The sequence below is a fragment of the Vulpes vulpes genome, chromosome 2, assembly GCF_048418805.1.
Source record: "Vulpes vulpes isolate BD-2025 chromosome 2, VulVul3, whole genome shotgun sequence".
Taxonomy (NCBI): domain Eukaryota; kingdom Metazoa; phylum Chordata; class Mammalia; order Carnivora; family Canidae; genus Vulpes; species Vulpes vulpes.
In genome coordinates, this window is record NC_132781.1 from 59,620,731 (window position 1) to 59,645,983 (window position 25,253).

Sequence of the window (25,253 nt, forward strand, 5' to 3'; positions counted from 1 at the left end):
GAGAAATACTTAACTGGTTCCAGTGAGCTTGTCAAGCTGCTACTTAATGATTAACCGTGACAAAAGGCCACTGAACTGTGACAACCTAGGCAGCTGGTTTAAAGCACAACAGATCTTACCTTCTCATTCGCAAATCTGAACTGAAACCTGAACCTAGAAATAGTGGAGCTGAATTTTAAAAAGAACTCATTAAAGCTAGTTACAGATAGGAGTACAGGAAGTGAAAGGCTGAAAGCTATTCACTTCAACCCAGGGCTATAAGCAAACGAACCTCAAATCGCTCGATAGGGTCTTCTTGTTGGGCCTGCTGTTCCCTCATGGTGTGATATTCTTTTTCATATTTTTTCAATTTCTTCTGACTAATCTGAAGGATGAAGCAGAGCACAAATTAAGAAGTATCAGAAAGTGGTAGGTATCTCAGGACCTGTGCTGATCTGCTGGCCATCTTCAGTCACTATGAAGTGACGTGGCCCCTCTGACCTGAGTTTTGAGTCCCGTTGTTCCTATCTCACCCTCCTCCTCCACCATCTTGTTTCACACACACAGGCACTGCTGCAGGGTGGTTTCAATCTGTGACCGCAGGACACCTCGACAAGACATGGTATTATCATCCTTATTTTATAGGCAAGTTAATGGAGGTATAAGGAGGTTATGTAACTTGAGCAAGGTCACTCAGGACTGGCAGATCCGGGATTCAAGCCCAGATAGCTAAAATCCATGAAAAGTCCAAGCTATATTCACCTCACTATCCTACTACCCACCACCTTCCCTTTCTACCAGCTCCTTCTGTCAAATAGACACAGTTCTTTTTGCCCTTAAAAACACCATTCTAGGGCAGCTCAGGTGGCTCTGTGGTTTAGCGCCGCGTTCGGCCCAGGGCGTGATCCTGGAGACCCAAGATGGAGTCCCACGTCAGGCTCCCTGCATGGAGCCTGCTTCTCCCTCTGCCTGTGTCTCTGCCTCCCTCTCTCTCTCTCTCTCATGAATTAAAACAAAAACAAAAACAAAAACAACACCGTTCTACTGACCACTCTACTTAGCTGCTCTTCTGCCCCAAACTACTGTCCTCTTGATCACAAGCTGCTTCTTACCAGCCACGATAAACCACAGGTGTATACATTTTACTTCCAGTGCTTCACTGCCTTTCTTTAATCTAAGTAAAGCTTTTACTCTGCTCTATAGAAAGCACTCTCTTGAAGGTCACTAGTGGTTTCTTTTTCACTCCATCCAGTGGGTCCTAACTCTCCCCAACTAGACTTCAAAATTCCTGCCTTTCATTCTTTAACATGACCAAATGACTCTCTTCCCACCAGGAAATGTTCTCTCTCTGTTCTCTTGGTGCTCCTTCTACCTAAACAGCACCCCTGCCCCCTTGTCCATCATCTTATAGGCTAGCCTCTTTTTTTCTTCAATATAAACATTACCAAGCACATCCCTTCAAGATGCAACTCTTACTCTTTTGTTTGATTACTTCCTCTAAACCACTAATCCATTCCCTTTGGTATTTTTAAAATTACACTTTTAAGTACTTTAGCCTGGGTGGCTCAGTAGTCGAACATCTGCATTTGCTCAGGTCATGATCCCGGGGTTCTGGGATTCAGTCAAGCATCAGGCTCCCCACAGGGAGCCTGCTTCTTCCTCTGCCTATGTCTCCGCCTCTCTCTGTGTCTCTCACGAATAAATAAATAAAATCTTAAAAAAAAACTTTGAAATATAAGAAATAGAGTAGTGCTAAAATCAGTATGTGCAACACAATGATTGATTATGAAGCTAACATTCATTCCTTTCCAAGGCTTTAATATAATCAGCACAGAACTGTTGGCTCACAAATCTGACTTTCAGCTCCCAGTTCCAGGTAATTAGGAATCTCAGAGCTGGGCTAGTCTAACTTCCTTATTTTCTAGGCAAAGAAACAGAGACCTCGTAAGGGGATGGGAGAGCCCCAAGTGTGCATCATCTCCAGTCTTCTGTTCCATGATTCCCTTTCCATCTTATTCGAGCTGCCTGTTTCCTCCCATGGACTCTCTGGTCATTGCCCTTGTCAGATATTTATGGGTCTGCCTCAATCACAGCTTATTCCTGGAGTCTGGCTGCTGCTGTGGGCAGGCAGCCAGGAACACAACACTAGGCCTGGCTGCTGTCTTTAGAAAGATGCCCGTTAAACACTTGGGGTGAGGCCACAGGCTGGAGAGTGTCATCTTTAAAGCCAGATCTTCTGTGGTTTAAGGCCAATGCTGAGGTAAATGTTTGCATACATAAGTGAGTCACAAAGAAAGCACCTAAATAAAACACTGGTGTGATCGGTAATTTATAAACAATTCTAACAGATCAATAGTAGAAGAACAGACGATAAATGAGAACTGTGGGCAGCAAACACTCCCTCCCAGGGTTCTCTGTGCTCCGTCTGGGAAACTGACAAGAGATTACAGCAGTTAGGAGGCCCCCCTAATCACTGCATTTTAAAAAAAAAGAAGTGTTTACACCAAATCTTACAAAGCATTCTCATAAATCTTTTGGATTCTTCAACTTCTCAATCTTATACTAGGGTTAGGAAGAGCTAACATTTTTTCCCCATAAACATGCATTATAAAAGGCTACTTACAAAATAATTTCTTCTACATTTCATTAGGGATAAAGAAATGTAGAAGAAATTATTTTGTAATTAGCCTTATCCCTGCTTTATTCTCTGAGGTAAAGTTGACTCTGCCTCAGCACTGTCACAGCATTACTGTACTGAGTACCTGTGAGATGCCAGACCCTTTAACACATGCTATCTCATTTGGTTCTGACATTTTCATGATAGGATACAGGCATTTCTTTATGTATTTTCCCATCTTTTCCAAGTTTTCTGCCTTGAGCATGATTTATTTTTATAAGTAAACAAAATAGGGGCACCTGGATAGCTCAGTTGGTTAAAGCCCTGGATAGCTCAGTTGGTTAAAGCGTCTGCCTTTGGTTCAGGTTGTGATCATGGAGACCTGGGATCGAGTCCTGCATCAGGTTTCCTGCTCAGTGAGGAGTCTGCTTCTCCCTCTTCCTCTTCCTCTGTCCCTCCCCCACTCATATTCTCTCTCCCTCTCTCAAGGAAATAAATAAATGCTGTTTAAAAATAATTCTTATAGGGATCCCTGGGTGGCGCAGCGGTTTGGCGCCTGCCTTTGGACCAGGGCGCGATCCTGGAGACCCGGGATCGAATCCCACGTCGGGCTCCTGGTGCATGGAGCCTGCTTCTCCCTCTGCCTGTGTTTCTGCCTCTATCTCTCTGTGACTATCATAAATAAATAAAAATTTAAAATAAAAAAAAATAAAATAAAAATAATTCTTATAAATACTTATAATTACTCTGAGCAAGAAGAGCTCTTCTTGCTCATTTCTCTAGATGGTGGTCCCCACCTGTGCTTCTGAGTCCTCAAGGGTCACCCATTAGGACTGGACACAAACAAAGCTCCACTATCTTCCTCACTGGTCCAGAGTTCTGACTCCACCAGCTCTGGCTCGTTTTCCCATTTCTCATCCTCACTTGTTGCTAGTCTCCCCATCTCTTCACCACCTTCTCCCCACCCCAATGCCACCACAAACAAAAGATAAATAAAACCAACATTGCTTATAATGGGTTCAACAGCTGATCCTGACTTTTGGAGCATGAGCAGCTGTAAACCAGAGCCAACTAGCTCAGGCTGCCTCTGAGGCATGGACCCCATGAAAAGGCAGAAAAGGTCTTATACCCAAATGGGGAATCAACAGGTACCAGCTGCAAAAGCCTCAATTCCAACCTCCTTATAAGGCCACACCCCGGAGACATCAGCACCTCTCAGTTTGTCCCATTAATAGTGCCTTCCCTGGGTCAGAACTATCTCACTCATCGTCGGCCCCTGCCCACACACAAAGAGAGTGCCCATAAAGCCTGCTAAATTGATGAGAAAAGACCCCCTTTTCTTTGCATCAACCTTTCTTCTGAACAAAAATGGCATCAGAGTGAACATAAAGTGTGAGCCTGGTGCCCTGCCTGGACAACCTCACACTTGGTTCACTCCTATTCACTTTCAGATCTGAGCTCTAATGGCACTTTTGTGCACCCTTCCCTGGCACTTTCTTCCCCCTATTGGGCCAGGTCTTTGTTATCTATTCTCATAACATCAAGTCGATTCCTTCATGGCACCTGTCCAGGTTTACAATTATTTGTTTATGTGCTTACTTGATTGTCTTCCCACTGGGAAACAGGCCACATCTGTTTTGCTTACTCCGTATCTCCAGGACCTAGCTCAATGCCTGGGACATAACTGGGTCTCAATAATTAGATGCTGAACAAATCAAAGCCAATGGCCTTCCTTTTAACCTAATAAGGATGCAGCAGAACATTTATTTATCCAACAGTTGAGCACTGCCATATGCAGTGTTCCTTGAGAAGTATTAGTGATAAAGATGTATATAGAACACAATATGCAAGTTCCACAAAGGTAGGGAGTCTTATATACTATAAAATTCCTAATGTCTTGTAGATAGCAAGCATGAAAATACTCAATGAATAGACATATCCCCATTCTCAAAAGTCTAAGGTTCATTTTATATTTTACTTATACCAATAACATTTTAACTGAATTCAAGAAGCAAGGAAGCTTTGAAATCAGCCTCAGAGCTCTGAATCATACCCACTAATACTGGACTCCAATCAGAAGGCTGTGAAAGCCATAGCTTCACAAACACAGGTATTTTTGTCCTCAAAGAAGCTTAATTTTGAAATTTGTTCTCTTTTATTATGCTTCAGGATTGGGGAGAAAACTCTAATATAATTTCCTGGGATAAGACCATGTAACTTAGGTAAACTGAATTTTATGTCCCACTGTAATCAGTACATTGTTTAACATGTTAAGAGGCAGTCCTACTTTGAAAGTCCCCATGAAAGCCATGGTTCCCATAAACAACACTGTCCCTACAAAAGAGCATAGAAGCCAGGGCACCTAGGTGGCTCAGTTAAATGTCCGCCTTTGGCTCAGGTCCTGGGATTGAGCCCTGCATCAGGCTTCCTGCTTCAGTGGGGAGTCTGTTTCTTCCTCTGCCTCTGCTTCCCGCCCTCCCCGCCCAGCTCGTGCACTCAGTCTGTCATTCATATATACATACATACATATATACATACATAAATAAAATCTTAAAAAAAAAAAAAAAACAAAAGGGCACAGAAGCCAACTCTGCCCCAACCCTACACCAGCAATAAAGCATTCTGCCTACCATTTTGGAGGACTCATGAGCTCTCCAAGGCCACCCACAGTCCCAAGTTAAGAAACCCTGAATCAGAGAGAAGGTAGAGACTTGGACCATGCCAGTTTGATATTTTGGTAGAAGTATATATTTAATACCAAATACCTCTTTCTTGGGTCACTCATCACTTACCTGTTACAGAAATTGGATAATGTTCTCTTTTAAAACATGTGCCATCAGCCCCAGGAGAGCTGGTACCTGATCTGGTAGAGAAAGTGAGAGTGGCCACTAATCTGGGTAGGAGGGAAGTGGGACAGTCTGCCATGGAGAGCTTGGGTTTTGTAAGTGGACAGACCGAGGCTTGAGACCTGGTTCTGCCACTGGCTCACTCCATCACCGAAGGTGAGCTGCCTCACCTTAGCCTTAAGTTCCTCATCTGAGAAAATTTCAACAGTTCTTATGAAGACTACCGTTAAGAGGATCGCATGATATAAAACATATCAAGAGCTCAGAAGAGTGCCCAGAACATGAGGTCTTTTTAATAAAGGGGTGGCTATTATGTGTTATTATTACTATCTATATTTTTGTCCTGAATCAGAGACAGAGTTACCCTCTGAAAACATGCTGCAAGCAGTGAGACATTTAAACAAGTCCATTTAACACAGAAGAGCAGGAAATAGGCTGTGGCTAGGAAATGGGAGCTGATTTCCAAGTTTGGCTTAAACTGCTGCAAGGATTGGAATCCCCACTGGGCTGGAGTCATAGGAAGTCCAGGGAAAGTGGGAGGTTGAATGTTATTAGCAGCTCTCCATGGCAGGGGTGAAGTATGTTGCATAGGTGACTGGGTGGGTATGAAGAGGTTGAGAGATTTTTTTTTTTTAAAGATTTTATCTATTTATTCACAGAGACACACACACAGAGAGAGAGGCAGAGACACAGGCAGAGGGAGAAGCAGGCTCCATGCAGGGAGCCCGACGTGGGACTCCATCCAGTCTCCAGGATCACTCCCTGGGCTGCAGGCGGCGCTAAACCGCTGCACCACCGGGGCTACCCCAAGGTTGAAGAGATCTTGACCCCAAAGTCCTCACTGCTAAATAAAGAAATCTGACACAAGCCCATTTTTCCTTTAGTTATTGACTTAAAAAACTGAGATTTACATAGGACTTTTAAGATAACAAAGTATCTCGACACCTTCTATTTTATTTAGTCCCCAAAACAACTGTCTGAGATCCTCATTTTACTGATGGGGAATCAAGACTGAGATAGGAAAAAAAAAAAAAAAGATAGGAAAAGTGACATGTCTAAAGCCAAGAACCTGGTCTGTTCAGTGGCAACAGCAGCACAAAAACACAAATCTGGGGTGATTCTTGTTTCTCATCCACCTCGGTAGCATGTTCAAAACTGAGCACAGTGGGGATCCCTGGGTGGCGCAGCGGTTTGGCGCCTGCCTTTGGCCCAGGGCGCGATCCTGGAGACCCAGGATCGAATCCCACGTCGGGCTCCCGGTGCATGGAGCCTGCTTCTCCCTCTGCCTGTGTCTCTGCCTCTCTCTCTGTGTGTCTGACTATCATAAATAAATAAAAATTAAAAAAAAAACTGAGCGCAGTACTTGGCACATAAGAAAACCTACAAATGTTTATTCCTATGAACAGACTTAAGGAAAGTAGATGTCTGGGCAGAGGAGGTCATAATAGGGCAGGCCAAATGAGCATGGGTGATGATGATGGTGGTCATCAGCTACTTTATGTATATATATATACACACACACACACATATATTTTATTTATTTATTTATTTATTTATTTATTTATTTATTTATTTATTTATTTAAGAAAGGCAGACTACCACGTGCAGCACCTCATTTGGATGTGTCTGGAGTCTTAGAAGCTTGACTACCCTACGTTCTCCTACAAATGGACCTTGAGAACCTGTCTGGAGGTTCTAGCAGAGGAGCGCAGCTACTCGTATACCCTTGCCCAAAGAATGGTCCTCCTCTATCGGGGATGATTGTCCTCTTCGACTGAGCGCGCAGCTTCAGGAGGGACGCACACGGAGCGGTGAGGGAGGAAGAGAACACCCACCTAACCAGCCAGATCAGCCAAATCAACCCTGGGGATCAATGGGGTGACAGATGTTGCAGCCAGATCGCCCTCACATTTGCATCAGCTACTTTAAAAGCATCATCTGACTTTTCTCTCTACAACCCTGTCATGTTAAGCTATCTTGGATCATACAGCAGAGCCAGGATGAGAGCCAAGGCCCATGGGACTCCAAGGCCTGTACTTGTAACCACTTGAAACAAATCAACATTCTATTTAGTTTCTGAGCCCCTTTATTTAATTTTTTCAAATAGTTCAGGCTCAAACTCCCTCAAAGACCACTAAATAGAATTAGGCATTCCAGTTCTACCATCCGAGTATTTTTGCACTCAGCAAATTAGTAGCAGAGAACCCAAACACAGATAAGAACCAAAAGAGACCAGCTTATTAAAATAAAATAAGAAGGTAGAGGGCACTGCTACCCTTGTGACAATCAGCAAAATTTGAAACTCTAAATTTTGTAAAAGAGAGTAAAAGAACTCTCACTTAGAAGTTTCCTCATGAAATTCAATCTAAAAGGTAGAAAACAAGCACAGAAGTAAAACTATAGCCTGGTCTAGTCTTAAGAACTAAACTTAGCGACAAGTAAGCTAAACTGGCAGAGACTGAGCTTACCCACCATTACAAGATGAACATCACCAAAAATACAAGTGGTCCCTGTCCCATCCATTCAATCCTTCATTTACAGAATGGCACACTAATGGTAAGCATTGACTTCAGAGTCTGAAATTCCTGGGATCCAACCCTGGCTCCATCACTTACTAACTTTATACCTTTTGGGAGTCTTCTTCAATTCTCTAAACTTCAGCATCTGTAAAATGACCTCACCTTATCACCGTAAGGATTAAGTCACTATGTTGCAGACATTATGCAAGATACTGTGAACACCTTATGAAACAACACTGATGAAGCCACTGCAATCACAGAGCTTAAAATCCTAACACACACTAATGTAACAAATGATCTGAGCAGAGAATGAAGCTTCAACTAATATTGCTATTAGCTGTTGAATAAGAATATTCCCCAAGGGCGAAGTATTCCCAAATGCCAGAGTTTTCTGTCTCTCCAAATAGTAAATGGTTAGTATTACATTAATTTGGAGACACTGCCATTTGGTTTCTGTAATATCTTTTTCTACAGGTAGTCTGAAGTCTTGCACATTCATTTTAAGTTTGAAATAAATTCCAGTGAAGCAATCAGTAGTTCAGAAGATCCATTTCACTTTAGGTAGGATTCCAGAGTGAAAGGTCAAATTTTCATTCAGGTTTAATCTAAGAAACCCACTGGCCATCTCTATTATGGCTCCTACTTCTTCTGAACTAACCTTACATATAAGACTTTCTTTTTTTTTAAGATTTTATTTATTCATGGGAGACACAGAAAGAGAGAGGCAGTGACACAGGCAGAGGGAGAAGCAGGCTCCCTGAGGGGAACTGGATGCAGAACTTGATCTGGGAACTCCAGGATGGTGCCCTGAGCTGAAGACAGATATGCTCAACCACTGAGCCACCCAGGTGTCCCACGTATGTGACTTATTCTCAAACATCTCTGTGTAGACATAAAAAACCAGCTGCTCTCTTATTTCTTGAATCAAAAAATTTAAGACCTATGAATTTTTTCCCCTTTTTTCCCTCTAAACACGATGCATGGCCCAGTTAGGAGTATGAAAGGGTTGTGGAGCTCCTAGGACCATTCATGATCCCCTGGAACAATCTATCTAAAGTAAAATTCCTGGGGCGCCTAGCTGGCTCAGTTGGTGGAGCATGGGACTTTTGATTGTGGGGTTGTGGGTTTGAGGCTCACGTTGGGTGTAGAGATACAATCTTCAAAAAAGTGAAATTCCTTTTAGATCTTCTATCAGAAGTGGAAACAATCTTTCTATTTCAAGACAGTGACCCATAAAGGGGGAGCAACTCAATGAGTTCTGATATATGTTGTTAAGTTTGAGTTTAAGAGCAGAGGATCTGAGATGCCTGGGTGGCTCAGCGGTTAAGCATTTGCCTTTGGCTTGGGGTGTGATCCTGGGGTCCAGGGATCAAGTCCCGCACCGGGGTCTCTGTACGGAGCCTGCTTCTCCCTCTGCCTATGTCTCTGCCTCTCTCTGTGTCTCTCATGAAAAAATAAATGAAATATATATATATTTTTAAAGATTTTATTTATGTATTCATGAGAGACACATACAGAGAGAGAAAGAGAGGCAGAGACACAGGCAGAGGGATAAGCAGGCTCCATGCAGGAAGCCCAACACGGGACTCCATCCTGAGACTCCAGGATCACGGGGAAGGCAGTGCTAAACCGCTGAGCCACCCAGGCTACCCAATAAATGAAATCTTAAAAAAAAAGAAAGAAAGAAAAGCAGAGGATCTAAGACTCTTTCAAAAATAAATAAAATATTTCAGTTCCATAATAAAGTAAGGAACAAGAGCGAGAAGGGGATAAATAAAAGGGCTGAGAATAGAGAAATGAAGACAGAGGCAAGTAAAGACTGACACCGAAAAGACTTATAGAGAAAAGGAAGACACTCAGGCAAAGAGGAAAACAGACCTTTCTGAGCAACACACCCATCTGGTGGCCGTTTCAAATATTGCCACACCAAACTTAATTCCTGCTGCAATTCTGCAATGAGAAGAGGCCATGCAATGGCATGAAAAGCCTTGGGAATATGGAGTCAAAGGCCTGAATTCCACTAGAGCTCCAGCCACTACCCAGCTAGATCCAGTTGGGGAAGCCACTTGAATTCAATAAGCCTCCGCTGCCACACTTGACTTGTCCTGCATACCTCACAGAGTACTGTGGGGAAGAAATGAGATATCCATAAAAACTATACAAATACTGGAAATTACAACATCAAAACTGTTAAAACACAACCATAAAAGTAAGTAACTATTTCCTCAACTGGCATTTGAGGCAAAGTATTCCTAATTCCCACCCTAGTCAGGAAGTATAACTGAGAAAACCATGCCACAATTTTTAAGAAATTAAAAAATAATGGAATGGGATTTCAAAGAGTTACAAATCCAATGTTTCCTTTCTAAATTCTACACCAGGAAGTTAAAAAGCTAGTTTCCAAACGATTCACAAAGAAGGAATCCCCTTTTCCATGTCTAGAGGGAGCTCCAAACCCAGAGATGACTGTACTTTCTTGCTGATGGAGTAATGCACTCCCACCTCGTACGGTCCACATAATACTGGGCTCATGATTGAGCCTAATGATGATTTTCCTTATTTTTGAGCTGGTAAATTATCACTGTGACTGAGGTTCTCTACCAATAATTGGCTCAACTATTGCCTATATTTCTCTTAATAGTTTTTGGAATTAATACACCAACCAGAGTGCAAGTAACCATTACTAACTACACTATATTTCACCTTTTAGCAGAACAATTTCATTCTCATGTCCTGGTCAATACATAGGCTTTCCACACTGTGAATCAATTTTAAGAAAAATTACTATCTTTCTCATGCAAAACCATGTGCAAGTAGGGGGAATCATCCAAAGTGTACCCCAGCCATGCAGAGTTCTCCAGGGCCAGTATGAATTATGTATCTAAGCACAAAATATGTGTGCTACGTAGTCTTGTCTACCTTAACTCCTTGAAAGCACAGGCAAAAAAAAAAAAAAAAGACACTGGACACCTCCAATCTGAACTATGGAAATAAAGGATCCATATATTATTAAAGTGTTTGAAGCTACTGAAAACCCAAAAGGTAAAACCATTGGCTGGAAGAGATTTTAAGCCTTGCCCAAAGACATGTTAACTCTCTAACTCTTCTTCGTGAGATAACACTTGGCAGAAACTTAGCAGCATATTCATTTATTCACTCATTCAACTATTTTTTATACGTTGAATCCTGTTCTTATGCTGGGGATCTGGCAGTAAATGAGATTGAGTCCCCTCTGCTGCAGGATTAGTTGGGGAGAGGGCAGGCATACAATAATCAAATAAGCATTTAAAATAATGTTAAATAACAATAAGTGATATGAGGAAAATAAAACAGGGTAAAGAGATCAAGGTGTAAAGCACTGAGGGAGCTGTTAGACAAAATAATCAGAAAAGGTCTCTCTGATGGCATGATATCTGAGCTTAACATTCAATGAGTTGATGGTGATGCCACATGACATGAGAAGAACATGATGAGTGGAGAGACCAGTGCAGAGGCCTGCAGAGTGAACATGCTCAGCAAGTTTGAAAACAGTAAGAAGGCCAAGTTGTCTGAAATGGAAGTTGGAAAAAGTAGGAGGAGGTGAAATCAGAGACATGGTCTAAGGTCACATAGTATAGCACCTTGCAGGTCATGGCAAAAACTCTTTGAGTTTTATTCTAAGAAACCATCAGTTTTAAGTGAGAGAGATGGGATCAAAAAAACCCACTGGGGTGTTTGGGTGGCTCAGTCCGTTGAGCATCCGACTCCTGGTTTCAGCTTAGGTCATGACATCAGGGATCAAACTCAATGTCCTTGGAGTCTGCTTATCTCCTTTTCCCTCTGTCTCTCCCCTGCTCTCTCTCCCAAATGAATAAATCAAAGAAAAGCAAAGCAAAGAAAAAAAAAACAAAACCACTATGGAAACAGGAAGTAAGGAGTCTACTGAAACATTCCAGAAGACAAGTGACAGTGATGGTTACATTACTGTGTTAGTGAGAGGGGGCAAAAGCAATCAGATTCAGGGTATACTGTGAAAACAGGGCTGGGATGGTGTGAAAGAGAAAAGGCATCAATAGTAAGCAAAGGTTTTGGCCTGAGCAACCAGGTTCCAGGAACTTAAGATGGGACACTGAGAAAGGAGGTTTTGGAAGGGAAGAAATCATCAGCAACTAAGAGGCTTCCTGTTCTATGAACTAGACTGAGGTGGAGTGACTCAAGAGAGCCTCCGAGCTCACCTGTTCTTTGCTCTCTGCACAAACCCACTATCTGTGAAATGTTTCTGACAAGTGTTCATTTGATATCTGCTTGAAAAACCAGAGAGGGAATGACCAGAATAAGAGCCATCATTTCTTGAACCCTTACTAATTACCAGGCATCATGGTAAACACTGTACACAGTGTAGTTAATCCTCACACATGAAAGTACTTAACCACAGTACCTGGCACATGGGAAAATATCATTAAATGTTATTTATAGTGCTTGTGAGGTATGTAAAGTTTTAAGTTGAACAATAACTTTAATAATTATTTCACTAACTAGAGGCTCTACTTCTTTTTCAAATCCTTGATTCAATTTGTATTAGGAAATTTTATTGTTTCTCAGGTTTAATAGGTAGGTGGCTTTAGTACTTCCCGCCTTCCACAAAGAGGGCAGTATTCCAAGGTCCTAACTTTATGTAGTGATTCTGGGTTTCACTGCCTCCCAAAGGCCCAAAATTAGATTCTATGTGTTCATGAGTACCTACACCAAGGGTTCCATATTCCCCTGGGATGCTGCTTTACCACTTCCCGCACACTAGCTGAACTACTGTGATTCAGGTACCTGGGATTTCTCTTTTTTATTTATTTATTTATTTATTTTTTAAGATTTTATTTATTTATTCATGAGAGATACAGAAAGAGAGAGAGAGAGAGAGACAGAGACACAGGCAGAGGGAGAAGCAGGCTCCATGCAGGGAGCCCGATGTGGGACTTGATCCAGGAACTCCAGCATCATGCCCTGGGCCAAAGGCAGGCACTAAACTGCTGAGCCACCCAAGGATCCCCTCTCTTTTTTATTTCAAGTTCATCCAGGCATTTCCTACCTCCAAGTGTTTCAAGAGGGCAGCCTGAGTTAGCTAAGAGGGCAGCCTGAGTTAGCTAAGTCTGACATCTAACCAGAACCAGAAGTCCACTATTATTTTACATGTGAGGAAACTGTACCTTAAATAGGTAATTTTGAATTCAGATCTTTCAAGTCTGTGCTCTGGCTGGTAGATAATGAAGTTTTTCCTGCTCATCTTACAACATGAATACAAGGAGATGTTACATTTTTTGACCTTATATAATTAAACACACCATAAATGCCACTGAAAGTGATAAAAATGAGTTTCCTTCATTAGTTATTAGTTTCATGTTAGGGAATTTCTGACCATGACCACAAATATTGAAAGTTAAAAGACAACACAGATCATGAAACCAGAGTCCTGCCACTACTTTGCTATATGACTCTAGAAGCTTCTTTGTGTTTTGCTGGGTCTTTGAAATGAACAGAATCCCTTCCCCAGAGTCCAAAGGCTGGGGGAGGCAATGAGATCTAATGCACAGGATATATAATATGTAAGAAAATAGTGGGAAAATAAATTATATGATACAAAAATCATCATCATCATTATTAAAATGTATTATAAATGTTCATAGTTTGATCAGGAATGGTGAGACATGAACTAAACAAAAGATTCTAAATTAATGCAAATATCATTTTACCTTCATGCTGCAAGCTAATTCCATTAATTTTTTCGCATTTTCTTCTGAGCGGTATCTCTTAGGAAGCTGAACCCTGAAGAATTTCAAGGCACCTTCAAAGTCTGTCAACAGCAAGTCATCCTTAGAAGTCTTGAAAAAAGAAAACACAACCATGTATAGAAAGAGTTCTTTACCATGAAGATCCACAAGAAGCATTTTATAACACCAGCACCTTTACAATACGCAGGAGGTACTGCTTAGCCACTGCCTGAGCCATTACCAGGGCCAGGGCTACCAAGTGGTGGCTGCTTAGTATGAGATCAAGACTAAGATACTCTGAGTGCTGGACAGGGGCTATCACTCGATTTACAAATAAATGTGTACCTTTAATAATCCAAGGGCGACATTAAATATAACACTTATTCCCTAAAAGAGAAAACACAAAAAGAATATTTTCAGTGTTCAGATATGGACTAGTCAGCTGTCCCCAAAATGCCCCCACAATTTTAGAGAAAGTATAAAAAATAACTAAGTAAAGAAATGGAATATCTTGAAAACATCTTAGAAAATAATAATTAATACAGGCCTGCTACTGAAAAACAACTTAAAATAGACCCAATCTCCCATTCTTCTGAACTTTTTTAGCTATTCTCACATTTAACAAGAAAGAACACTTTTCCAAAGTATTCTATGCTTCCCAACTCAAGATTCAGAACCATAACACTGTGATCTTTCAGAGAATAATTGCAGATGGCCTTTCCCCTCATCATGTGCTACCTCCACTCCACATACAGCAGTCTAAGAGCCCTCTATCCCAGAAAGAACTTGCTCAGGGCTCCCTCCAATCCACTTTCTTCAGCTAACCATTCCGGAGGTGCTACGGGCAAAGGAAAGATAAGGGAAGGCACAAAGACCTACTAAATTAAGTTCTTGGACCTTGGTTTCTAGAACTAATACTCTCCCAAGAGTTTTCTGAGCTCATTAGTTGACAAGTTCATTTAAATCACTTAGCATGCCGCTAGGCCCATGGTAACTACTTAAAACAAATGTTTATAATACTGAGAAACTATAAAACTTAGGTTGGAGACTAGGAATTGGTTACATAAACTATGGTATATTGCAAGAATGAGATACCTGACATCAGGGAAGAGTAATAGTGTATTTGGTAACATGTATTTGGTAACAGTGTTTCTTACAATGGTTCAAGCTGGGTAGAAGGTACAAATGCTTTAATGGATTTTGGTGTGCCTTGGAAATAGCATAACTAAACAAAAAGGACAGTACAGATGTGTGTCTATAAGTGTTCAAGCATATGAAATGAAAAGAGGTTATCAAACAGCATAATAGCAGAATTCTATTTTAAAATATATATTTACAAAACCTCAATATACATTATTACATAATACTCCATATGAAGAAAGCTATTCTGTACAGAAATAATGTATGTACATAAACACAAAAAAAGGCTGAAAGAATATATATTAAAATGCTGAGTTACTCTCTAGAGTGAGATTAGAAGTATTTTAAAATCTTTTTGCTTGTGTTTTCCAGTTTCTACAATAAACATTTATTATTTTTGAAATTATTTTTTTCTTAAACACATATACCCCAAAACTGTGCTGTGGCAAACACTGTTATGTACTCTAATACCTTTTTTTGTTATAGTAACATACCCTCCGATTTTTCCCAATTCTTACTCAGCTTTAAACAAAAACTCTCCTTGGGACACCTGGGTAGCTCAGTGGTTTAGCACCTGCCTTGGACTCAGGGCATGATCCTGGAGTCCTAGGACTGAGTCCCACATAGGGGGCTCCCTGCATGGAGCCTGCTTCTCCCTCTGCCTGTCTCTTCCCTCCCTCCCTCCCTCTCTCTCTCTCTCTCTCTCTCTCTGTTTCTCACAAATAAATAAATAAAATCTTTAAAAAAATAAAATAAAAAAATCTCTCCTTTGTGGCTAGATGTGGCCAGGTGCCTAAGTTCTGGCCAATAAAAGATAAATGAATAAAAGATAATAAATAAAAGATAAATGAAAATTTGGGTGGAACCTCCAGGAAGTCTCCTTTAAAGAGGAGACACACTCTCCCCTGTTCCCGACCCTCTAGGGGAAGGCAGGTTACTGCCAACCTTCTGGCTTCTTTCATACGAGAGAGAAATTAACCTCTACGTTACTTAGTCAATGTTATTTTGGGTTTCTCCAATAAATGCAGCCAAATCTAGATTAATACTAATATAAACGTGTAATAGTGGTTTTTTTGTTTGTTAGCAGAGAGCACCTTCAACAAAATGTGATCATTAGCCTTAGCTTTAGCCCAAGAAGAGTTACTTAAATCTGGATTTTTGAGCACAAAAATCAAATTAACTAAGAAGAAATTCTATTTTAATGGAGCTGACACAGGAGGATACTGCAAATAAAAGCCAAAGTGCTGTGGCCTCTGATACATACCTCACATAAAAGCAGGTCAATGATATGGAACACCATGTAGAGAGGAAATTTTGCAGTGAAAAGTGTAAGAAACCACTGGGAGGCATACATGTGTGCTTCAAGGCTTATATCCAGGAAGTGGTTGTACAGGTCAGGGATGTATTCCTGAAATAGCAAGCTAATTAGTTTAGGGCACATACATGCTGTTCAACTCCCACTTGGGAGGCTCATAAATCTGCCAGGAATAGGCCAAAAAAGTCACATATTTGTGTTTTCCTAAAAACCTTTAATGTACTAAGAATACTTATTATCAAGTATTAAACTGACATTTGGCTCCCTTTTCCAGTCCACAAACTACCTCTAAAGAGGAATCCCCCGGATGGTGACAAATGTTTGGAATGATAATTTTTCTTTCCAAGTTATGAAATGTTTGGGAAAGTTTGTTTCACTATTTTTGTTTGTTTCACTTTTATTATGGTATTCCAAACCAGTCAGCTTTAGAGCCTTGGCAGACATTTCTTGACTTAGTTTGCTGGGTTAAAGGCCCCTACAAAGTCATCTGATCTTTTGGGCGTTTATGAGATTGAAAAACTAGCTCACACCCACTGGGTTCACACCTTATTAATCTTGGAATCATCACCACAGAGTGAGAAATGAAAAACATCAAACCAGTCCTTAACCCTGGATGGCTAAGGCAATCACCACTGCTCCTTGGCACCAGGTTCATCAACCTGGTTCTCCCTAGAGTTGCACTCTTAGTGGCAAGTGCAAGGCTGGTTTCTCTTTTTACCTGCATGAGGCGCTCCAACTGGTAAAATTTGCAATGTAAATCTTCAAAGTTTTGCTTGAAAAGTTCCCTGAGACCATAGTCAAACATGATCTTGACCAGAACACTGAATGCCTGTTCTTCGGGCATCTGTAACAAATAGAGAATGAGGCGGGCATTACAAAATATATACAGAAGTTTTCTCAGTATGTTAAATTCATCCTTCTACTCCTATCTAAATAGGAAATTTAGCAACATGTAGTAATTGAGGTAGTTGTGTTTTATAACATTCATTGACTGAACCGAGAGACATTAATAATATCTATTCTGTGTCAGATACTGTTCCTATCCTCAAGAAGTTTCCCATACAGCCAGTATACAATAATTATGAGTTAGGCAGAATTCATATTTACCATACAAATTAGGTAGAAAAATCAGTGGGGATACAAGAACAAGAAAGCCTGAGTACGCCTGAGGGAACCAAGAATAGGCTGTGCAGGACCAGATCTGAGCTGAGTAGCAACAGACTGATATTATGAGTATAAGTTTCATCTTTCTCAAATCCTGACATCTTTATTAAATAATAAAGCTGCTACTTTTTCTAGTAAAAATGTTTTTCTTCCTCATTGTTGTTACAAACACAGCCAGTTACAGCAGAACCTTAAATATTCTAAGGTTTATAGTTCAAAGTACTATGTAATATTTATGGTGATACTTAAAATATCCCACTTTACTCCTATTTACAGATGTTACCCATTTATAATAATACCTACATCTTCCATAGCTTTGTGGAAAAATATATCCCTGAGACCTTGGCAAAATGTCTAATTTTCAAAATAGAAAAAAAGTACTGGAAATGTTATTTAAGGCTTGGTGTGACTGTAGCAAGCCTTCAAAATGTCAAGAAGGTGGGCGGGCTTCTGTGGAACAAGGGGATGGAGGTGGGCTGAGCACAGAAATCACTGAGAATAAAGAATAAATCAGATTAAGTAATAAATGAGATAAGCACAGCTAATTATTTTGGGCAGGTAAGGGCACTGGAGCAAAGGACCAGATCTCAGAGGTCTCTATTACGGAAGACAGTTTCATTATTCCTTCCACATGCTAGGGACATTTGGGTCTGCCCCAGAGTGGCATTTCTTTTTTCCTTTTTCTTTTTTTTTTTTTTAAGACTTTATTTGAGGTAGAGATTGAGATTGAGAGAGAGAGAGAAAGAGAGAGAGATGCATGAGCAGGGGGGAAGGAGAAGCAGAGTCCCCACTGAGCAGGGAGCCTGATGTAGGCTTGATCCCAGGACCCTGGATCATAGTCTGAGCTTAACCAACTGAGCCACCCAGGCACCCCTGACATTTCTGGTATCAGGTAGCATATATGCTTTTCGTTTGAAACAAGCATTTATCTTAACACAAGGAGCAACAGAGTTCAAACCCAAGACACTAGATTTGTTTGGGAAACCTATTTTAAAAGGAGTTGTGATACCTAAATGGGGACAAATGTTCTTGGACTGAAGCTGGGAACAAAGACAAACCACACAAGCCTGAGAGCCTTTGAGATAAAAAGTCTTACTAAAACAACAGAATTTTAAAACTTGACCTCTTGATGGATATTAGCTTGACTGTGGTAATCATTTCACAACATACAGCAGATCAGTTCATCAAATCATACACCATATATATGCGCACACACAATTTTTGTCAATTATACCTCAATAAAGCTGAGGAAAAAACCATGACCTTTTAATTAATATCATATAATATTTTTACAGGCATACTAATATCAATAAGCTAGGTTCTCACAGTAAGAAGATCCAAAGTGGTTTTGGTTTTACTTGTATTAAAACTGATAACAAAATGGCTTACTACTCTTCAAAAGGTTCCTGGTACTTAGAGAAACAAAATCTAAACTCCTTGAGCAGCCTCTCCAGCTCCCTTCCCACCCCCACCCACCCCCCATCCACAGACAATGCTCCAGTCACACAGCCCTGCTTCCAGCTTCTTCCATAGGCCAAATTTTCCCCATTCCATAGGCTTCTATAAGTTGTACTATTCCCTTTGCTGGGAGTGCTGTACTCCCCACTCTGGCTTTTAAAACAGTTTTCTGATTTTCATAATAATGTTAGCTTAAAAAAGTTAAATGATACAGATGTACAAAAGATAATGGATATCCCTTCTCATTCTTCAGTATTCACCTTAAAGGCTACCTCCCCAGAGAAGCCTGTGATATAAATAAAGTTCCTTTGCTATAATCTTGCATCAAACTTTTTACTATGTCTTCATGTTGCCACTGAGATAATAATGACATACTTGTGTGACTTTCTGCCTACAGCTAGTCAGCTCTGCTAGCTCTATATCCACAAAGAACCTACTGTGCTAAAGATGGAGGTACCCACAAACTCTCTGCTAACATCACCTGTGTGGTGTTTTTGCCAAACATTTTAATTTTAATCCTGAGGAAATGATCAGACAAATCAAGAATGTGGAATATTTTATAAGACAATTTGCTTGAATTTTTCAAAACTCTCAATGGTGTAAAGCACAACAAAGGCAAAGGCTGAGGGAGTTTAGATAGAAAAAAAAATAAAGAGAAATGACACCAAATACATTGCTTGAATCTTCACTGAGATTGGTTAGGGAAAAAAAAAAGCTACAAAGGACTTTACTGAGTAAACAATTGGGGAAAATCAAATGTGGATTCTGTATAAGGCATTACTGAATTGGTGTGGAATTTCTTGGATATGATTGCTGTATTATGGTTATATCCTTAGGAGATACATGCTCAAGTATTTAGGAATGAAGTGTTCTGATGTTTGCTACTGATTTTCCAAAACTAATTTCAAAAACTGTTTTTTCAGTAAAAAATAAAATGTGTGTAAAAATAAGAGGAAAAGTGAGAAATGCAGACAGAGCAAACAGTATGGTACAGTATTAATTGGTAAAACAGAGGAAGAGTTTATGAGTATTCCACTTTAACGATTTCTCAGTTCTGCTGTGGATTTGAAAGAGTATCAATAAGCTGGATGGTAAGGGTCTTTGCTGAATAAATAAATGAATAGAATGGCACTTGTAAACAAAGCCAACTTCTCTGCTTCCTTCCCACCTCTAATACACAGATCCCCAAGAAAATACTAATGATGGTGGCTACTTTATAAAATGTTCCTAAGGGTTCAACCAAGACTATTCAATCATTTTAGCAATAATAATGAGGTCTACTCTTGTACTAGTGTTTAACATTGTCATTTATTCTATGTTTCTCTTCCATGATGATATTAAATTAAGGAAAAGGTTTCCAGATAGAGGAGTTGAAACTCATGCACTAGAGTCTGGTCAAATCCAATATAAAATCATGCTCAAGACTAAGGCTAGTATAAACTGAGGCAGGTCATGTGAAAGTTGTAACAGAGACCTAATACTCACATGGAGAAGCAGAACAGCAGCAAGAAATGACTGGCCCTGGCAATAGCCAATCTCTTCATCATACACAGAATATGCCTGGAAAAAGAAAAACACAGGAGGTATAAATGAATATAGTTTACTCATGGGCCATAGTTGCCCTATAGGACCTTGAACATAGGAACCTGGAAGATATTCACACTCCACTATGGTATTTTGATGGTCAATGAATGATACAAATATTTCTCTGCAATTTTTCCTTTTTTGAAAGAATTTTTTTTAAAAGATTTTATTTATTTATTCATGGGAGACACAGAGAGAGGCAGAGACACAGGCAGAGGGAGAAGCAGGCTCCATGCAGGGAGGCTGATGTGGGACTTGATCCCAGGTCTCCAGGATCAGGCCCTCCAGAAGGTAGCACTAAACCGCTGAGCCACCCGGGCGGGCTGCCCTTTAAAATAAATTTTTAAGAAGATTTTATTTGAGAGAGAATTAGAGAGAAAGAGAGAGAGAGAGCACGAGCAGGGTGGGGGAGGGGGAGTTGGAAATGGAAAAGTAGACTTTCCCATTGAGGAGGGAGACTGATCTCAAGACACGGGGATCATGACCTAAGCAGACACTTAACCAACTGAGCCACCCAGGCGCCTCTTTTCAATTTTTTCTTTAATAAACAGAACTGCCACCATGCTACTTCCTGTAGCCCAAGAGTAGAAAAAGTAAGCAAGAACCACTTTGGCATTAAAAAACAGTTGCTGGGCAGCCCCGGTGGCGCAGTGGTTTAGTGCTGCCTGCAGCCTGGGGTGTGATCCTGGAGACCCAGGATCGAGTCCCACATCGGGCTCCCTGCATGGGGCCTGCTTCTCCCTCTGCCTCTCTCTCTCTCTCTCTCTCCCCCCACCCCCACCCTGTGTGTCTCTATGAATAAATAAATAAAATCTTAAAAAAAAAAAAAGGTTGCTGTAACTGTCTTGGCTCATGTTTTCCCCTTTTCCTTCAAGCTCTATCTAAACACTTCATTCCCCCAGGATTCCCTCTCTTCTCTGTACTGATGGTACTTGCTACACAAGGATAGTATTTACAGCACGCACCATGTTGCATTTTATTTTTTTTCCAACTTTGACAATTAATTTATTTAGCAAATATTTAGCAAATATTTGTTACTCTACCTGCCATATAATAGACATTGTGCCAGGTGTTGTGGGTACATCAGAGAATTAATTTGGCAAAATACTCTCATAAAGTTTGCAATTTTAAGAAAGGAAAGATACAATGAAGTAAATAATTGTTGATAATGTGTGCTATTAGATGAATAAACAGAATGACACTTGCTTTAGATGAGGTGGTCTGGGAAGGCCTTTTGGTAGATGATATATATATTATATATATATATAATATATATATCATATATATATATTTTTAATACATTTATTTTTTATTGGTGTTCAATTTACCAACATAGAGAATAACACCCAGTGCTCATCCCGTCAAGTGCCCCCCTCAGTGCCCGTCACCCATTCACCCCCACCCCCCGCCCTCCTCCCCTTCCACCACCCCTAGTTCATTTCCCAGAGTTAGGAGTCTTTATGTTCTGTCTCCCTTTCTGATATTTTAAATGTCCATCTTCTCTACTGCACTGTGAGCTTCTTAGGGGCCAGGATGATGCCCTATCCGACCTAGCCACGACCTCAAACCTTCAACCTAGACAGTCCTACAGCAGGCTCTCACTAAACACTGTTAACATTATTCATTTTTCTGGGAAAAAATCTCTTGGCAAAGACACCAAAACACAATCTTTCTACAATGCCAGTAATAACTTTTCTGATAAGAGGGATTACTCTGAAACCATTTGTAGGGTTCCTTTGGATTCTTATTTTGTATTTTTCTTGGAGGCAGATGATTATTACCCATCTCTTCTCAACATCATCTTTAACAGAATATTGACATCTAACATTCCTTGTGGTTTACTTTTTTTGGTACTTTAGTTGTTTTCCAGAGTCTTGTTTTTATGAGTACTATTTCCAGTTCTCATGTAAACTGTGGTGGAAAGGGAAATTCTACATATTCAAGATGCTATTCGCCGTCTGACAAGTTTATTTCTGATGAAATTCCCTTTATTTTCCACTTTTTTGTGCCATGCTTCTTCATCCCAGGAGAAAACAATTCAGAATAAGTGTGTTCAGAATAAAGATCATTTAGCAAAATGTGATGCTAATGCTTATTAGATCACAATTAAGTTAATATATGCAAGAGGTCTGTCATTAGCTTTTGGTGAAACTACAGCTTTTAAAAATATAAATATATAAATATGTAAAATAATCCTGTTTTCATAAATGAGGGTAGAATTTAACATAATCTCATTTAAATCCCCTATTTCATTGAAGCATATCTAATAAGAGGGCTATCCACAGAAAACACATATACTTTTTCAAAGACAAGATATGCAGAGGGCTTTAGAAATTATCTATTTAATACAATAAGGCATCTGTCAAATCAGTAAACACTAAGTGGTGTTAATAATTTTGTTAAGACTGTGTTAAAAACTAGTAGTAATACATGCCAATAGAGCTCTGTGGAAAGCAGTCTGACAATGTTTGTGAAGTTATCAATTAACAGTTGATTGTTCAAGAAAGAATAGAAGCTTCAGAGTTAGAGCTGGGCTGAAATTCCACAAATGCTAATGTCTAGGTCTGGATCTTAGGCTCATTACTTATACTTATTTGTAAGATGAGAATAATCATAGTATTTATATCATAGACATGATGTATTATTCTCAGCTCATTCATGTAAATTTCTCAGCACAGGACTTAATTATGTACCAGGATGAAATGTATTGAATTTCTATAGGTAGAAAATGGAGGGTAGCTTATTTTTCAGGCTCATGGAAAAACTTGAAGGAATACATACAGATGTGAAAGTACACGACACACTTGGACACGTTTAGGTATAAAATTCATGGGGGATCCCTGGGTGGCTCAGCGGTTTAGCGCCTGCCTTTGGCCCAGGGTGCGATCCTGGGGTCCCGGGATCAGGTCCCACGTCGGGCTCCCGGCATGGAGCCTGCTTCTCCCTCTGCCTGTGTCTCTGCCTCTTTCTCTCTCTCTATGTCTGTCATTCATAAATAAATAAATAAATAAATCTTAAAAAAAAAAATTCATGGCAGTTGTAATGAAATATGGGGACTAAAAGGCATTTCATTAATTCATCAACATTTAATGAGCACCTACTATATGCCAAGCACCACATATATTAACATATAGAAGTGACTTCTGCCCTTGAGAACTTCACAGTTCAGTTGGCCTCTGTGCTGGGCGTGAAGCCTCCTGAAGAGTCTTTCTCTCTCTCTGCCCCTCCTCCCTAAAAAAAAATAGTAAATGTAGAGCCAGGGGACTGTCATCTGAAAGTCCTGATTAAAAAAGTAAAAGAAACCTTACCATTTTATGTCTAGTTGATTTCCTGTTTATTATGAGCATAAAATTAAAGGTACAATCACAATTTCAGAGAGTCTACTCTCTCCTTTTTCACTTTTAGCTTTTTAAAGATTTTTTTTATTTATTAAAAGAGAGGGAGAGAGACAGCATGGGCAGGGGGTAAAGTCAAAAGGAAAGAGAGATGCAGACTCCATGCTGAGCAGGGAGCCCAATGCTCAGACGTTCAACGGCCTAAACCACCCAGGTGCCTCCTTTTTTGCTTTCTTAATTATCAAATACAAATTACACTTTGTAGTTACCTTTTGTGTAATTTCAAAAGCACCAGAATAACCATTCAAAACAAATTTTTTTTTGATGTGAAATACCTTGCATATTTTATATAAGGAATCTTGTCCATCTCCTCCTGTGTCCTTAAAATAGTCATGAGCTGGGAATGTCCGGTTAATATCCCGAGTGATAGCACTGTCCTGGGGAGACTCCTGTGGAAACATTAGGAAAGGGATTTAGTAATTAATCATGTACGTATCTGTGTAAGTTTATACAGCAAGGTCTTCTCATTCACAGGCTTTAAAATGCTGCAGGGACATACATACACATGTGCATGCCAAGAGTTATTTCATCTTCAGGGGCCAACTGTTCGAGCAAAAGCAAAATCAAATATTAAGGGAAAAAAACATGGGAGAAAAGGAACCTTCTTACTGTATATACCTCATGTATATTCCATCTCTGTTGCAAGAAGTGCAGCTGGTGACCTTTCTATTGCAAGAGGGAAAATGTGGTAATCAAAATGGATTTCCCATAGGAAAATATTCAAACTAATCTCAAAAGAGGTAAAGTGCTCCCATTAGCAAAAATCAGGTATAAAAATTGCTGCTTTAAATGATCCTTTGGCATGATGCCCATGTGCCAGGTTCTCAAAAGGAAAAGAGAAGTCCCTTAATTGGAGTTTATCCTAAGCACAAATGACATAAAAATGCACTCAGCAATCTACTCAATATGAAACTAGACCACCAAATGTCAAGGGATTCAAATAGGCTACAGGAAAATATCCCTGCCTTTTGCTAATGGAGAAAACTAAACAAATATCAATAACACCACAGCAATCCTTTATACAACAAAGCAAGCAACCAGGTATTTGTAATAAATTCCCCTTGTTAAATTTCATTTGATCACATGCTAAAGAACTGGAGCACAGAAACATGACCTTCTATTTTAACAATGCATTGTCTTCATAAAACAATGGACTTGATGGTCTTTGGTGAGACTACATCATATTCAGCACACCATCTAAGAGCCCAATACTCCTGTTTCAAGATGAAAAAAATCAAAGTGATATTCTTCCGTTGTTCAGGAATTTCTCCAGTCTTTTGGGTAATCATGTTCCCAGGGCCATAAGTATTTTACAATTGTGGGATGTGAACTAACTTTAAATTTCTAAATTTTTATTGAATAAACTTGACACATAATGTATAAATTTAAGGCATATAGTGTTACTGATACATTTATATACTGTAACAGAACTGCTATTGTAGCCATATTTATTATATTACATAATATACTCATTATACTACTGTGCATCACATCT

The 25,253-nt window shown here is 39.9% G+C and overlaps 1 protein-coding gene across 14 annotated transcripts in view; it reads right to left on the reverse strand.

Annotated features, from left to right (window-relative positions):
* RABGAP1 (RAB GTPase activating protein 1) overlaps nt 1–25,253 on the reverse strand; it is a 166,767-nt gene that overhangs the window by 16,864 nt on the left and 124,650 nt on the right. For 13 of the 14 annotated variants that reach the window (XR_011999857.1, XR_011999856.1, XM_072748652.1 and 10 more), the window contains 7 exons: nt 24,034–24,147; nt 20,265–20,339; nt 16,876–17,001; nt 16,107–16,250; nt 14,048–14,089; nt 13,685–13,813; nt 272–364 (listed from right to left, as the gene is read on the reverse strand). Coding sequence is in view for 12 of the 14 variants with exons in the window: in XM_072748652.1 (XP_072604753.1) it covers nt 272–364; nt 13,685–13,813; nt 14,048–14,089; nt 16,107–16,250; nt 16,876–17,001; nt 20,265–20,339; nt 24,034–24,147 (723 nt within the window). In the remaining 2 variants the exon portion in view is untranslated. Of the gene's footprint in view, nt 1–271; nt 365–13,684; nt 13,814–14,047; nt 14,090–16,106; nt 16,251–16,875; nt 17,002–20,264; nt 20,340–24,033; nt 24,150–25,253 lie in introns of all 14 variants that reach the window. The other variant, XM_072748656.1, reaches the window with a different exon arrangement.